This window comes from Aulonocara sp. 'chitande type north' Nkhata Bay, linkage group LG7 (genome assembly GCF_057382095.1).
Source record: "Aulonocara sp. 'chitande type north' Nkhata Bay isolate Kocher_YH1m ecotype deep benthic linkage group LG7, A_spYH_male_GT1.1, whole genome shotgun sequence".
NCBI lineage: Eukaryota > Metazoa > Chordata > Actinopteri > Cichliformes > Cichlidae > Aulonocara > Aulonocara sp. 'chitande type north' Nkhata Bay.
In genome coordinates, this window is record NC_141350.1 from 84227 (window position 1) to 100417 (window position 16191).

Genomic DNA, 16191 nt, shown 5'->3' on the forward strand with positions numbered 1-16191 from the left:
CAGAGTGTGTGTGAATGTTACTTAGAAAGCACCTAGAAAAATGTGCTTGTGCGAATGGGTGAATGCACAAGTTGTGTAAAGAACAGTAGAAAGAGTAGCTCTATAAGAACCAGTACATTTGCCGTTTACCATTTACATGTATAAATACAGATAAGGCCAGTATAAATGGTGGAATAATTGGGCTGTTTATATCACCCGCTGCAGTGCCTTGCGGTCAGCAGCCGATCAGTTCCCATGACAAAGTGGTCAGGATTCTACAGAGCATCCTGGTATTACCTCACCCTGTGAGGATTTTAATATGTCAGATTATATATATATATATTTTTTATACATTTGTCAACAGAACACAAGTTTCCACTGAAATCACAGAAAACATACCTGACAGAATCCTTTGGTTGTTCCATATCCACCTGCACAGGAAACACTGGCAGGAAGACCAGGCCAGTGTTTCTTACAGACCTTTGGTTCAATGACAGACACGTCCACCACCGTCGGCTCTGTTACGTTCCCCCCGAAAGGGTCTAGGCATGTGAGTGAGGGGACTAGTAACAAATGAGTCCAGAACAGAATGAAAGGAAAACAGACCAGTGTTTTCAGTAAATAAAATAGTCTTTATTATAGATCATCTTAACATAAAGAGCCGGCAACGCCGTTTTACCAATAACACTTGGAAAAAGAGAAAAAGGGTTGCAACAACAAAGAACACAACAACCAAACAAAAACTCCACACCACGAGGAGGTACTTCCAGGGGCCCACAAGCTCACCCTGTCACTAACAGCAGTTGGCTTTGCTGCTGCCAAGGCTCACAAGCCCACACTACTCACGCAAAGCAGCTATGCTGTTTCCACAACTCCACACTTTGAGCAGGTTAACCACACACAACGCAGAGACACCAGAGAACGCCCCACACCCTGTTCACAGCTCATCCCCAGCTTATATGACCTCCAAGAGGTGATTGCTGACTGGGCCCAGGTGGTAAATGAGTCCAATGAGCAGCAGCTGTGTCCTGGGGAGAGAGAAGAGCAAGAGAGAGACGGGGGGTGGAGCAAAAGAGGAGGAGGTGGAGAAAAACACCGCGCCCACACAAGGGCAGTATCAGGAGGCCCAGCTAGGGCCGTAACAGGCTCATCAACAGGTTCGCCACCTGAAACACTTGATTTTCTTTTAGGTTTATTTCAGCACGTGGAGGCTGAATTGTTTGTACTCTGTGAACTAATCGAACGTTCACACACAACTGGAGACACAACATGAAGTAAAAAATAGAAACACATTTTCATGTAACCAACGGCTGTCAGAAGTCAAAGGTCATTTTTATTTGATGCTATTGCACTTAATTGTGTTTTATTTTCCCTCGAAATAACATCTGCCTTATCAATAACTTAGAGTGATCTGATCAATAAACACAAGTTTGAAAAAGTTTGTTTTTGGATGAACTTCATGAACAGGAAATCTAACTCACAACCGGTCACAGTGTGCAGCAGTGAGCACAAAGTCTTCAGTGATGAGGAATTCTCCACAGACATGTTGACCCTTGTTATTCTGAACTGATCCCATGTAGGGTATCGAGTTGTCCGGAGCTTTTGTTCCATGAATAATTCCTGTTGAAAACTCTGGTAAATTAAAAAAAAAAAAGAAGATGATAAAGTTAGTGTGCCGTTTACAGCCGTAAGATAAATCAGATATATTTGATGTTCACACTGATGCCTTGTAGACATGGTAGAAAACAAAGAAGAAACTTGTGAAGACAGTGCATGGTGCCAGCAGGAAACTCAAACTGTCCTTTACTCAGTAGAAAGACTTTTATACATCACGCGTCTTAGTTTGAAGGCTGGTCTATCGTTATCATCTCGACTTCCTGTCATGCCAACCTCTCTGCAGTGCAGGTTTGATTTACCATTATCTAATGTCAAAAGGGGGATGGTGCGTTACAAAGCAGCGAGAGAGACAGAAAGGCAGCAGAGTTCAGGTAAGAGTTGGATTTTAAATACAGGGCTCTGTGTGCGGGCAGGCGGAGATGAGGATCCAAATGCAGGACTCAAACACAGAATTGTAACTCAAAACCTCAGCTTTATTGCTGGAGAAATTAAAACATGAACTGAACAAGGGTAGTGAACACGAAAATACTGAACACAGTATAAAACACAAAGGCATAATCCGACGGTACGATGCAGCACTGAGCAAGGGCAAACACAGGGCTAATATACACAGGGAAGTAATCAGGGAATGGAAAACAGGAGGGAGACACAGCTGGGAGAGATTGGGGCTAACGAGTCAGGGGATCGAAGCTGGACACACTGACATAAGACACAATCCTTCAAAATAAAACAGGAAACAATACACACTAAACTAAGACACGGACAGAGAGAGACAGACTAGACACTGAACTAAACCAGCAAAAAACATGAGAACACAAAACCTAAGAACTAATCCCTAAACAAGAAGAACTAAAACATAGATTAATAATCATCATCATCATAACCAACAAAAGCACCACAAGAGAATAAGAAAACTATCCATAATGCAAAAACACACCAAAACATAACAACTCAAAATACTGGGTCAAACTGACCCAGAATCGTGACAGGTAAGGAGATGTCATTTCAGGACTTAAACCAGACTCTAAGAAATTGCTGTGTCTAATTTTGCGATGCTGCGAGTAACAAACTGGGTTCAGTTTGGAGGTTGAAGAGGAACTTTCCCTCGCCAGGCCTCGACAGCCGTCTGTGTTTATCTCATCTCAGTTTATCTCATGCAGCGCAGGGCTAAATTTAAAATTATTAAATACTTAAGACAATGTATATTCTTCTATGACAAAAAAATACAAGTGTTCATTTAAGCAAATAAACAGAGCCGTAAGAGATGTTTTTCAGAAACTGTTGTCTTTATTTTGATTTGCAACTAACAATTTTTTTTTTAAATTTGTAGTTTTTGTTGTGCTCTCTATTATGTGAACCCCTCACCTAATTTCTTATGTTTTTTAACAAATTAAACCCCAACAATCAAATGATCCCCTGTGAGCAAGCACTAGGCACGGTGGAAAGGAAAAACTCCCTTTAAACAGGAAGAAACCTTTGACAGAACCAGGCTCAGGAAGGGGCAGCCATCTGTCGCGACTGGCTGGGGGGTGAGAGGCAAAAGAAAAGAAAAATGAGAGCACAAGTTAGCTAAATGTTGCTTATGTTGTCTGATATGAACAACGTATGGTTTTCTGGACTGTGGATGAAAAGCAGTCCATCATTACTAGTCTTTAAAAAGGGACTAATCGATCACCAAGGTAGCAATATGGCTCAAGGAGGCCATAGACAGAGTTAAATAGGCAATCACTGTTAAGCACTGAAAAGCCCCAGTAACCTGCAGCTATAATAAGGCCTACTGCAGCAACACCTAAACCTATTTTAAGTAGGCGTTTAGCACCATGACGCCATGAACCACTAGTCGGCACCACATCAGGAGATGGTTCCAAGGCCGGAAAAAAAAGCTCCTCGGGTTCAGGAGCAAGATTCTCCTGTGTTGGAACCACATCAGGAGATGGTTCCAAGGCAGGAAAATAAAGCTCCTCGGGTTCAGGAGGAAGATTCTCCAGCTGCAGAGGTTCACCAGTGATGTTGTGAACAGCAGCTAATATTTTTTCTTCCTCCTCCCTTCTCAGCTCATCCTTAAGATTATTAATTATTTCTCTTTTCATTTTAAGATTTTCATAAAGTTCATCTATGAGATCTTCGTTATGAACAATCTTGAAATTTTGCTTTTTGACTTTTTCTTCCAGCCAAAATATTTGCAGTGTAAGACTTTCTGTTGTGCTGTTCAGGGTGCTCAACTCCAACTGGAGTTGTTGAATTTTCATTTGAAGCTCCATAGGGTCAGGTATTTCTGTCTCCATCAACCCATACAGTCTTTGTGATTCCTCTCGAATCTCTCCGTCAGACTGTAAATTATTAAATGCTTCGTTTGACATTTCTTTAAACTCTTAATGCAAAGTGTCGACAAGAAAAAATGTCTGCTTAATTGTTTAAGTTTAAAAACAGTCCCTTTCTGAAAGGTTTCTGGTTTGCTAAACACAACTCGCTGTTTCTGAAAATGTTCCAAGTAAAACTGTGTTTGCAAAGGTGAAGAGGGGCTATTTATAGACTTTTGTGGCAGCGAATTTGACGTCAGCGCTCTTTGAGCCTTTGATCCTTTGTTCGATCACAGGATCACATGACAGCTGTGCGTAATTCTGCGCATACTCAGAGAATACCCATTGTGACGCACGGTTTTGTTTTGTTTTGAATTTTTTTAAATACCCTGAAAACAGTCCAAAAAGTGTTGCCAACTTAGCGATTTTGTCGCTATATTTAGGGAGTTTTCAAACCCCCCTTAGCGTCGTTTTTTTTTTCTAAAAAGCGACTAGCGACAAATCTGGCGACTTTTTCTGGTGTTATTGGAGGCTTATTTATGACGACTTTTGACGTGAAAGCGCTTGTTGCTCTCAACAAGCAGCGGGTGCTGCCGTGGGCACCTCGCTCGTGCCAAAGCACTCACAGGCGGAGGATAGTCCTCCTCCAGCCGCTATCAGGGCAGGAGATGTTCACGTGCGTCCAAACTGCAAATGAATCGCGCACGAGCAAAGCCGCCGCTCCCGCATTGACTGTAACGCAGTCAATTCTTCTTTTACTGTTATGCTGTTTAAAGGTTTAAAACTACTTGTAAACACACACACAGTAACTCCACCCTAACCTGCAGCTGCAGCGCAAATAACAACGAAAATTGTTTGTAAACGTGTCCTGGAGTTTACAGGTGCAGACAGTGCAACAGCTTCCAGGTCATTTATTCTGCCAATATGGCAAGAAGGTCATAACTGCTTCAAGCACTGTCTATATCAGGGGTAGGCAACGCCAGGCCTCGAGGGCCGGTGTCCTGCAGGTTTTAGATCTCACCCTGGGTCAACACACCTGAATCAAATGATTAGTTCATTACCATCCCCCTGGAGAACTTCAAGACATGTTGAGGAGGTAATTTAGCCATTTGAATCAGCTGTGTTGGTTCAAGGACACATCTAAAACCTGCAGGACACCAGCACTCGAGGCCTGGAGTTGCCTACCCCTGGTCTATATGATCTGGTCAGAGAGGCTGACTGCATCACCGCTGATGATGAGTACTAGCGGTTCTGAGACAGGAGAATCAAGCTCCTCAGGTTCAGGTGCACTACTATGGCAATTTCCCACATGCCAAAGCAACGGAAGATTGTGCTTCATTTGAGCACAACACACAGGGAACCAGCAGTCAGTGATGGGCAATAGAGGAAGCAAGAAGCAATCCTGGACTACAATAGGCACAAATACAGCTTGGATAACCTAGAGAGGATGTTAGCACCTCGAGTTGTTGAAGGAAAACTAGCTGCTGGCTCTTTTCTCCAAAATTGGTTCACACATATGCTTGTTTAAGATGCCAAATGTTAATGAAACTATGCATATTCATGTAACCACAATAAAGGGCAGTGCTACAGGGGAACTGACCAAGAGTGCCTGGGGAAGCGGCAGGAACAGTGCTTGGTCCGGTCACTTCTACAGCCCAGCAGGAAGTGCAGCTAGGAAACGGTGCACTGAAAGATAAACCACTAACAGCATAATAAAACAAAATGTTGCATTATGATAATTTTATCTAAAGTTTTTTTGCCTTGTTAATCACTGGAGATCAACTGAAAGTTAAATTTGATTGACCACATAGCCTGTTTTTTCTGCCCAAAGTTAACATGAGAGGGAGAAACAGCAACAAAATGTGTGTGTGTCTTTTCTGTTAGCTGCTACTTTAGCCAAGCAGCAGTGTGAGTACAAATTACAACCTAAAAAAGCCCAATAAAAAATGTGACTTTTATGCAGCCAGGGAGCCCGACTGTCGCTGTGGAGCTGCTTGCAAATTGTTGTAAAACACTCCAAGTTACAGCTGCAAAATTAAAGCAGGTTCTCTTCCATTCCTGAAAAGTCGACTCGTGTTTCATCCAGCAGTGGCTCCAAGCCACAGAATGAGACGCTTCAGAAAACATAGCAGGACCGAGGATATCTGTGACTCGTCCTCCCCTTTCCTCTATTAATGTGTTTTCTCTTTTGTGATAAATGAGTTCAAATAAAAGCAGCTCCAGCTTTTCTGATATTTTAAGATAAAATAAAAATTTTAACTGGATCTATGAGGGCCGGCTGGCTTTTGTATACAGCACACCAGAAGGTGACCAGAAACTTGTCGCTCCTGACATGGGCGTCACTTATGGCTGCTGTAATGGCATTTGAGCTTCTGATGAGGTCACGCATGAGGCCTTTTCGTAGTGAGACATGAAACAAATGCTGAATGAAATAATTTGAAATGTTTCTGCTGAGCTATTTAACAAGTCAGCAGCGCCGCTGTGTGGCCAAATGAGCGTACTGCATCAGAAATCAAACGAGACGCTGAAAATGAGAGATGTGGATAGTTTTCCATTGTTTCTAATGCAGGACGCTTCGCAGAGCATCACGCACACAGACAGACAAACGTCTTTTTAAATAAATGATATTAAAAGGCTGAATGATGTTAATCAATGATGTAACAAAGTAAAAATACTCCATTACTGTACTCACAGAGTTACAGTATTCGAGGAGTCTCCTGAGAGCTTTGTTTTTACACCAAACATCTGAAGTCAAACGTCTCCACTTTCTCCCCCCTCACATTTCCAAAATGAGCTTCTTACTTTAGGTTTAACACATTTGATATGAATCATTTATTTTGTGGCCACACACCGTCCTGATTTCAAAATGATTTCAGAGTAAAACGATCCTGCTGGTGAATCATCAACAGTGCTTATCACACATGACTGATGTAGTAGAATAGAATTAGTAGAATTCATGCATCATTTAATGTATCAAATGAAGGATATGTTTGAAGAAAGAGTTTCTAACAGTGTCTTTTTGTTCCTTACAGTAGTTAACCGTGTAACTTTAATGTCTCAAACTTTAAACTTCCAAACCACCAGATTCTTTTAACATTAAACAAAATACTGTTTGTAAATATTAGCTTTTATTTCTCCATATAAAATGAAACAGAAGCTTTTCAGGTATCTTGGAGGCATTTGTGATGAGATGAAAAGATGTGGAAATCTGTTCAGCATGGCTTATTTCTGTGTATCCTCAAGTGGCAGACCCAAAACACGACCCACATTTTAGGATTAGGATTTCAGTTTATTGTCAACACACACGGGGTGGCTGTAGCTCAGGTGGTAGAGCAGATCATCTCTGACATTCACACAGAGTGTGTGTGAATGTTACTTAGAAAGCACCTAGAAAAATGTGCTTGTGCGAATGGGTGAATGCACAAGTTGTGTAAAGAACAGTAGAAAGAGTAGCTCTATAAGAACCAGTACATTTGCCGTTTACCATTTACATGTATAAATACAGATAAGGCCAGTATAAATGGTGGAATAATTGGGCTGTTTATATCACCCGCTGCAGTGCCTTGCGGTCAGCAGCCGATCAGTTCCCATGACAAAGTGGTCAGGATTCTACAGAGCATCCTGGTATTACCTCACCCTGTGAGGATTTTAATATGTCAGATTATATATATATATATTTTTTATACATTTGTCAACAGAACACAAGTTTCCACTGAAATCACAGAAAACATACCTGACAGAATCCTTTGGTTGTTCCATATCCACCTGCACAGGAAACACTGGCAGGAAGACCAGGCCAGTGTTTCTTACAGACCTTTGGTTCAATGACAGACACGTCCACCACCGTCGGCTCTGTTACGTTCCCCCCGAAAGGGTCTAGGCATGTGAGTGAGGGGACTAGTAACAAATGAGTCCAGAACAGAATGAAAGGAAAACAGACCAGTGTTTTCAGTAAATAAAATAGTCTTTATTATAGATCATCTTAACATAAAGAGCCGGCAACGCCGTTTTACCAATAACACTTGGAAAAAGAGAAAAAGGGTTGCAACAACAAAGAACACAACAACCAAACAAAAACTCCACACCACGAGGAGGTACTTCCAGGGGCCCACAAGCTCACCCTGTCACTAACAGCAGTTGGCTTTGCTGCTGCCAAGGCTCACAAGCCCACACTACTCACGCAAAGCAGCTATGCTGTTTCCACAACTCCACACTTTGAGCAGGTTAACCACACACAACGCAGAGACACCAGAGAACGCCCCACACCCTGTTCACAGCTCATCCCCAGCTTATATGACCTCCAAGAGGTGATTGCTGACTGGGCCCAGGTGGTAAATGAGTCCAATGAGCAGCAGCTGTGTCCTGGGGAGAGAGAAGAGCAAGAGAGAGACGGGGGGTGGAGCAAAAGAGGAGGAGGTGGAGAAAAACACCGCGCCCACACAAGGGCAGTATCAGGAGGCCCAGCTAGGGCCGTAACAGGCTCATCAACAGGTTCGCCACCTGAAACACTTGATTTTCTTTTAGGTTTATTTCAGCACGTGGAGGCTGAATTGTTTGTACTCTGTGAACTAATCGAACGTTCACACACAACTGGAGACACAACATGAAGTAAAAAATAGAAACACATTTTCATGTAACCAACGGCTGTCAGAAGTCAAAGGTCATTTTTATTTGATGCTATTGCACTTAATTGTGTTTTATTTTCCCTCGAAATAACATCTGCCTTATCAATAACTTAGAGTGATCTGATCAATAAACACAAGTTTGAAAAAGTTTGTTTTTGGATGAACTTCATGAACAGGAAATCTAACTCACAACCGGTCACAGTGTGCAGCAGTGAGCACAAAGTCTTCAGTGATGAGGAATTCTCCACAGACATGTTGACCCTTGTTATTCTGAACTGATCCCATGTAGGGTATCGAGTTGTCCGGAGCTTTTGTTCCATGAATAATTCCTGTTGAAAACTCTGGTAAATTAAAAAAAAAAAAGAAGATGATAAAGTTAGTGTGCCGTTTACAGCCGTAAGATAAATCAGATATATTTGATGTTCACACTGATGCCTTGTAGACATGGTAGAAAACAAAGAAGAAACTTGTGAAGACAGTGCATGGTGCCAGCAGGAAACTCAAACTGTCCTTTACTCAGTAGAAAGACTTTTATACATCACGCGTCTTAGTTTGAAGGCTGGTCTATCGTTATCATCTCGACTTCCTGTCATGCCAACCTCTCTGCAGTGCAGGTTTGATTTACCATTATCTAATGTCAAAAGGGGGATGGTGCGTTACAAAGCAGCGAGAGAGACAGAAAGGCAGCAGAGTTCAGGTAAGAGTTGGATTTTAAATACAGGGCTCTGTGTGCGGGCAGGCGGAGATGAGGATCCAAATGCAGGACTCAAACACAGAATTGTAACTCAAAACCTCAGCTTTATTGCTGGAGAAATTAAAACATGAACTGAACAAGGGTAGTGAACACGAAAATACTGAACACAGTATAAAACACAAAGGCATAATCCGACGGTACGATGCAGCACTGAGCAAGGGCAAACACAGGGCTAATATACACAGGGAAGTAATCAGGGAATGGAAAACAGGAGGGAGACACAGCTGGGAGAGATTGGGGCTAACGAGTCAGGGGATCGAAGCTGGACACACTGACATAAGACACAATCCTTCAAAATAAAACAGGAAACAATACACACTAAACTAAGACACGGACAGAGAGAGACAGACTAGACACTGAACTAAACCAGCAAAAAACATGAGAACACAAAACCTAAGAACTAATCCCTAAACAAGAAGAACTAAAACATAGATTAATAATCATCATCATCATAACCAACAAAAGCACCACAAGAGAATAAGAAAACTATCCATAATGCAAAAACACACCAAAACATAACAACTCAAAATACTGGGTCAAACTGACCCAGAATCGTGACAGGTAAGGAGATGTCATTTCAGGACTTAAACCAGACTCTAAGAAATTGCTGTGTCTAATTTTGCGATGCTGCGAGTAACAAACTGGGTTCAGTTTGGAGGTTGAAGAGGAACTTTCCCTCGCCAGGCCTCGACAGCCGTCTGTGTTTATCTCATCTCAGTTTATCTCATGCAGCGCAGGGCTAAATTTAAAATTATTAAATACTTAAGACAATGTATATTCTTCTATGACAAAAAAATACAAGTGTTCATTTAAGCAAATAAACAGAGCCGTAAGAGATGTTTTTCAGAAACTGTTGTCTTTATTTTGATTTGCAACTAACAATTTTTTTTTTAAATTTGTAGTTTTTGTTGTGCTCTCTATTATGTGAACCCCTCACCTAATTTCTTATGTTTTTTAACAAATTAAACCCCAACAATCAAATGATCCCCTGTGAGCAAGCACTAGGCACGGTGGAAAGGAAAAACTCCCTTTAAACAGGAAGAAACCTTTGACAGAACCAGGCTCAGGAAGGGGCAGCCATCTGTCGCGACTGGCTGGGGGGTGAGAGGCAAAAGAAAAGAAAAATGAGAGCACAAGTTAGCTAAATGTTGCTTATGTTGTCTGATATGAACAACGTATGGTTTTCTGGACTGTGGATGAAAAGCAGTCCATCATTACTAGTCTTTAAAAAGGGACTAATCGATCACCAAGGTAGCAATATGGCTCAAGGAGGCCATAGACAGAGTTAAATAGGCAATCACTGTTAAGCACTGAAAAGCCCCAGTAACCTGCAGCTATAATAAGGCCTACTGCAGCAACACCTAAACCTATTTTAAGTAGGCGTTTAGCACCATGACGCCATGAACCACTAGTCGGCACCACATCAGGAGATGGTTCCAAGGCCGGAAAAAAAAGCTCCTCGGGTTCAGGAGCAAGATTCTCCTGTGTTGGAACCACATCAGGAGATGGTTCCAAGGCAGGAAAATAAAGCTCCTCGGGTTCAGGAGGAAGATTCTCCAGCTGCAGAGGTTCACCAGTGATGTTGTGAACAGCAGCTAATATTTTTTCTTCCTCCTCCCTTCTCAGCTCATCCTTAAGATTATTAATTATTTCTCTTTTCATTTTAAGATTTTCATAAAGTTCATCTATGAGATCTTCGTTATGAACAATCTTGAAATTTTGCTTTTTGACTTTTTCTTCCAGCCAAAATATTTGCAGTGTAAGACTTTCTGTTGTGCTGTTCAGGGTGCTCAACTCCAACTGGAGTTGTTGAATTTTCATTTGAAGCTCCATAGGGTCAGGTATTTCTGTCTCCATCAACCCATACAGTCTTTGTGATTCCTCTCGAATCTCTCCGTCAGACTGTAAATTATTAAATGCTTCGTTTGACATTTCTTTAAACTCTTAATGCAAAGTGTCGACAAGAAAAAATGTCTGCTTAATTGTTTAAGTTTAAAAACAGTCCCTTTCTGAAAGGTTTCTGGTTTGCTAAACACAACTCGCTGTTTCTGAAAATGTTCCAAGTAAAACTGTGTTTGCAAAGGTGAAGAGGGGCTATTTATAGACTTTTGTGGCAGCGAATTTGACGTCAGCGCTCTTTGAGCCTTTGATCCTTTGTTCGATCACAGGATCACATGACAGCTGTGCGTAATTCTGCGCATACTCAGAGAATACCCATTGTGACGCACGGTTTTGTTTTGTTTTGAATTTTTTTAAATACCCTGAAAACAGTCCAAAAAGTGTTGCCAACTTAGCGATTTTGTCGCTATATTTAGGGAGTTTTCAAACCCCCCTTAGCGTCGTTTTTTTTTTCTAAAAAGCGACTAGCGACAAATCTGGCGACTTTTTCTGGTGTTATTGGAGGCTTATTTATGACGACTTTTGACGTGAAAGCGCTTGTTGCTCTCAACAAGCAGCGGGTGCTGCCGTGGGCACCTCGCTCGTGCCAAAGCACTCACAGGCGGAGGATAGTCCTCCTCCAGCCGCTATCAGGGCAGGAGATGTTCACGTGCGTCCAAACTGCAAATGAATCGCGCACGAGCAAAGCCGCCGCTCCCGCATTGACTGTAACGCAGTCAATTCTTCTTTTACTGTTATGCTGTTTAAAGGTTTAAAACTACTTGTAAACACACACACAGTAACTCCACCCTAACCTGCAGCTGCAGCGCAAATAACAACGAAAATTGTTTGTAAACGTGTCCTGGAGTTTACAGGTGCAGACAGTGCAACAGCTTCCAGGTCATTTATTCTGCCAATATGGCAAGAAGGTCATAACTGCTTCAAGCACTGTCTATATCAGGGGTAGGCAACGCCAGGCCTCGAGGGCCGGTGTCCTGCAGGTTTTAGATCTCACCCTGGGTCAACACACCTGAATCAAATGATTAGTTCATTACCATCCCCCTGGAGAACTTCAAGACATGTTGAGGAGGTAATTTAGCCATTTGAATCAGCTGTGTTGGTTCAAGGACACATCTAAAACCTGCAGGACACCAGCACTCGAGGCCTGGAGTTGCCTACCCCTGGTCTATATGATCTGGTCAGAGAGGCTGACTGCATCACCGCTGATGATGAGTACTAGCGGTTCTGAGACAGGAGAATCAAGCTCCTCAGGTTCAGGTGCACTACTATGGCAATTTCCCACATGCCAAAGCAACGGAAGATTGTGCTTCATTTGAGCACAACACACAGGGAACCAGCAGTCAGTGATGGGCAATAGAGGAAGCAAGAAGCAATCCTGGACTACAATAGGCACAAATACAGCTTGGATAACCTAGAGAGGATGTTAGCACCTCGAGTTGTTGAAGGAAAACTAGCTGCTGGCTCTTTTCTCCAAAATTGGTTCACACATATGCTTGTTTAAGATGCCAAATGTTAATGAAACTATGCATATTCATGTAACCACAATAAAGGGCAGTGCTACAGGGGAACTGACCAAGAGTGCCTGGGGAAGCGGCAGGAACAGTGCTTGGTCCGGTCACTTCTACAGCCCAGCAGGAAGTGCAGCTAGGAAACGGTGCACTGAAAGATAAACCACTAACAGCATAATAAAACAAAATGTTGCATTATGATAATTTTATCTAAAGTTTTTTTGCCTTGTTAATCACTGGAGATCAACTGAAAGTTAAATTTGATTGACCACATAGCCTGTTTTTTCTGCCCAAAGTTAACATGAGAGGGAGAAACAGCAACAAAATGTGTGTGTGTCTTTTCTGTTAGCTGCTACTTTAGCCAAGCAGCAGTGTGAGTACAAATTACAACCTAAAAAAGCCCAATAAAAAATGTGACTTTTATGCAGCCAGGGAGCCCGACTGTCGCTGTGGAGCTGCTTGCAAATTGTTGTAAAACACTCCAAGTTACAGCTGCAAAATTAAAGCAGGTTCTCTTCCATTCCTGAAAAGTCGACTCGTGTTTCATCCAGCAGTGGCTCCAAGCCACAGAATGAGACGCTTCAGAAAACATAGCAGGACCGAGGATATCTGTGACTCGTCCTCCCCTTTCCTCTATTAATGTGTTTTCTCTTTTGTGATAAATGAGTTCAAATAAAAGCAGCTCCAGCTTTTCTGATATTTTAAGATAAAATAAAAATTTTAACTGGATCTATGAGGGCCGGCTGGCTTTTGTATACAGCACACCAGAAGGTGACCAGAAACTTGTCGCTCCTGACATGGGCGTCACTTATGGCTGCTGTAATGGCATTTGAGCTTCTGATGAGGTCACGCATGAGGCCTTTTCGTAGTGAGACATGAAACAAATGCTGAATGAAATAATTTGAAATGTTTCTGCTGAGCTATTTAACAAGTCAGCAGCGCCGCTGTGTGGCCAAATGAGCGTACTGCATCAGAAATCAAACGAGACGCTGAAAATGAGAGATGTGGATAGTTTTCCATTGTTTCTAATGCAGGACGCTTCGCAGAGCATCACGCACACAGACAGACAAACGTCTTTTTAAATAAATGATATTAAAAGGCTGAATGATGTTAATCAATGATGTAACAAAGTAAAAATACTCCATTACTGTACTCACAGAGTTACAGTATTCGAGGAGTCTCCTGAGAGCTTTGTTTTTACACCAAACATCTGAAGTCAAACGTCTCCACTTTCTCCCCCCTCACATTTCCAAAATGAGCTTCTTACTTTAGGTTTAACACATTTGATATGAATCATTTATTTTGTGGCCACACACCGTCCTGATTTCAAAATGATTTCAGAGTAAAACGATCCTGCTGGTGAATCATCAACAGTGCTTATCACACATGACTGATGTAGTAGAATAGAATTAGTAGAATTCATGCATCATTTAATGTATCAAATGAAGGATATGTTTGAAGAAAGAGTTTCTAACAGTGTCTTTTTGTTCCTTACAGTAGTTAACCGTGTAACTTTAATGTCTCAAACTTTAAACTTCCAAACCACCAGATTCTTTTAACATTAAACAAAATACTGTTTGTAAATATTAGCTTTTATTTCTCCATATAAAATGAAACAGAAGCTTTTCAGGTATCTTGGAGGCATTTGTGATGAGATGAAAAGATGTGGAAATCTGTTCAGCATGGCTTATTTCTGTGTATCCTCAAGTGGCAGACCCAAAACACGACCCACATTTTAGGATTAGGATTTCAGTTTATTGTCAACACACACGGGGTGGCTGTAGCTCAGGTGGTAGAGCAGATCATCTCTGACATTCACACAGAGTGTGTGTGAATGTTACTTAGAAAGCACCTAGAAAAATGTGCTTGTGCGAATGGGTGAATGCACAAGTTGTGTAAAGAACAGTAGAAAGAGTAGCTCTATAAGAACCAGTACATTTGCCGTTTACCATTTACATGTATAAATACAGATAAGGCCAGTATAAATGGTGGAATAATTGGGCTGTTTATATCACCCGCTGCAGTGCCTTGCGGTCAGCAGCCGATCAGTTCCCATGACAAAGTGGTCAGGATTCTACAGAGCATCCTGGTATTACCTCACCCTGTGAGGATTTTAATATGTCAGATTATATATATATATATTTTTTATACATTTGTCAACAGAACACAAGTTTCCACTGAAATCACAGAAAACATACCTGACAGAATCCTTTGGTTGTTCCATATCCACCTGCACAGGAAACACTGGCAGGAAGACCAGGCCAGTGTTTCTTACAGACCTTTGGTTCAATGACAGACACGTCCACCACCGTCGGCTCTGTTACGTTCCCCCCGAAAGGGTCTAGGCATGTGAGTGAGGGGACTAGTAACAAATGAGTCCAGAACAGAATGAAAGGAAAACAGACCAGTGTTTTCAGTAAATAAAATAGTCTTTATTATAGATCATCTTAACATAAAGAGCCGGCAACGCCGTTTTACCAATAACACTTGGAAAAAGAGAAAAAGGGTTGCAACAACAAAGAACACAACAACCAAACAAAAACTCCACACCACGAGGAGGTACTTCCAGGGGCCCACAAGCTCACCCTGTCACTAACAGCAGCTGGCTTTGCTGCTGCCAAACAAAAACTCCACACCACGAGGAGGTACTTCCAGGGGCCCACAAGCTCACCCTGTCACTAACAGCAGTTGGCTTTGCTGCTGCCAAGGCTCACAAGCCCACACTACTCATGCAAAGCAGCTATGCTGTTTCCACAACTCCACACTTTGAGCAGGTTAACCACACACAACGCAGAGACACCAGAGAACGCCCCACACCCTGTTCACAGCTCATCCCCAGCTTATATGACCTCCAAGAGGTGATTGCTGACTGGGCCCAGGTGGTAAATGAGTCCAATGAGCAGCAGCTGTGTCCTGGGGAGAGAGAAGAGCAAGAGAGAGACGGGGGGTGGAGCAAAAGAGGAGGAGGTGGAGAAAAACACCGCGCCCACACAAGGGCAGTATCAGGAGGCCCAGCTAGGGCCGTAACAGGCTCATCAACAGGTTCGCCACCTGAAACACTTGATTTTCTTTTAGGTTTATTTCAGCACGTGGAGGCTGAATTGTTTGTACTCTGTGAACTAATCGAACGTTCACACACAACTGGAGACACAACATGAAGTAAAAAATAGAAACACATTTTCATGTAACCAACGGCTGTCAGAAGTCAAAGGTCATTTTTATTTGATGCTATTGCACTTAATTGTGTTTTATTTTCCCTCGAAATAACATCTGCCTTATCAATAACTTAGAGTGATCTGATCAATAAACACAAGTTTGAAAAAGTTTGTTTTTGGATGAACTTCATGAACAGGAAATCTAACTCACAACCGGTCACAGTGTGCAGCAGTGAGCACAAAGTCTTCAGTGATGAGGAATTCTCTACAGACATGTTGACCCTTGTTATTCTGAACTGATCCCATGTAGGGTATCGAGTTGTCCGGAGCTTTTGTTCCATGAATAATTCCTGT

General features: G+C 42.1%; 1 protein-coding gene across 1 annotated transcript; it reads right to left on the reverse strand.

Moving 5' to 3' along the window:
* Positions 1-568: 568 nt before the first annotated feature.
* Positions 569-4575, reverse strand: LOC147324191 (uncharacterized). Its single transcript, XM_086297828.1, has one exon. The coding sequence runs from the start codon at positions 3954-3956 to the stop codon at positions 3249-3251; it is 708 nt and encodes a 235-aa protein (XP_086153954.1). The 5' UTR covers positions 3957-4575; the 3' UTR covers positions 569-3248.
* Positions 4576-16191: the final 11616 nt, after the last annotated feature.

Bases quoted from the DNA above. Each gene is read 5' to 3' on its own strand.
- LOC147324191 (XM_086297828.1), bottom strand. From the start codon at position 3,956: ATGTCAAACGAAGCATTTAATAATTTACAGTCTGACGGAGAGATTCGA.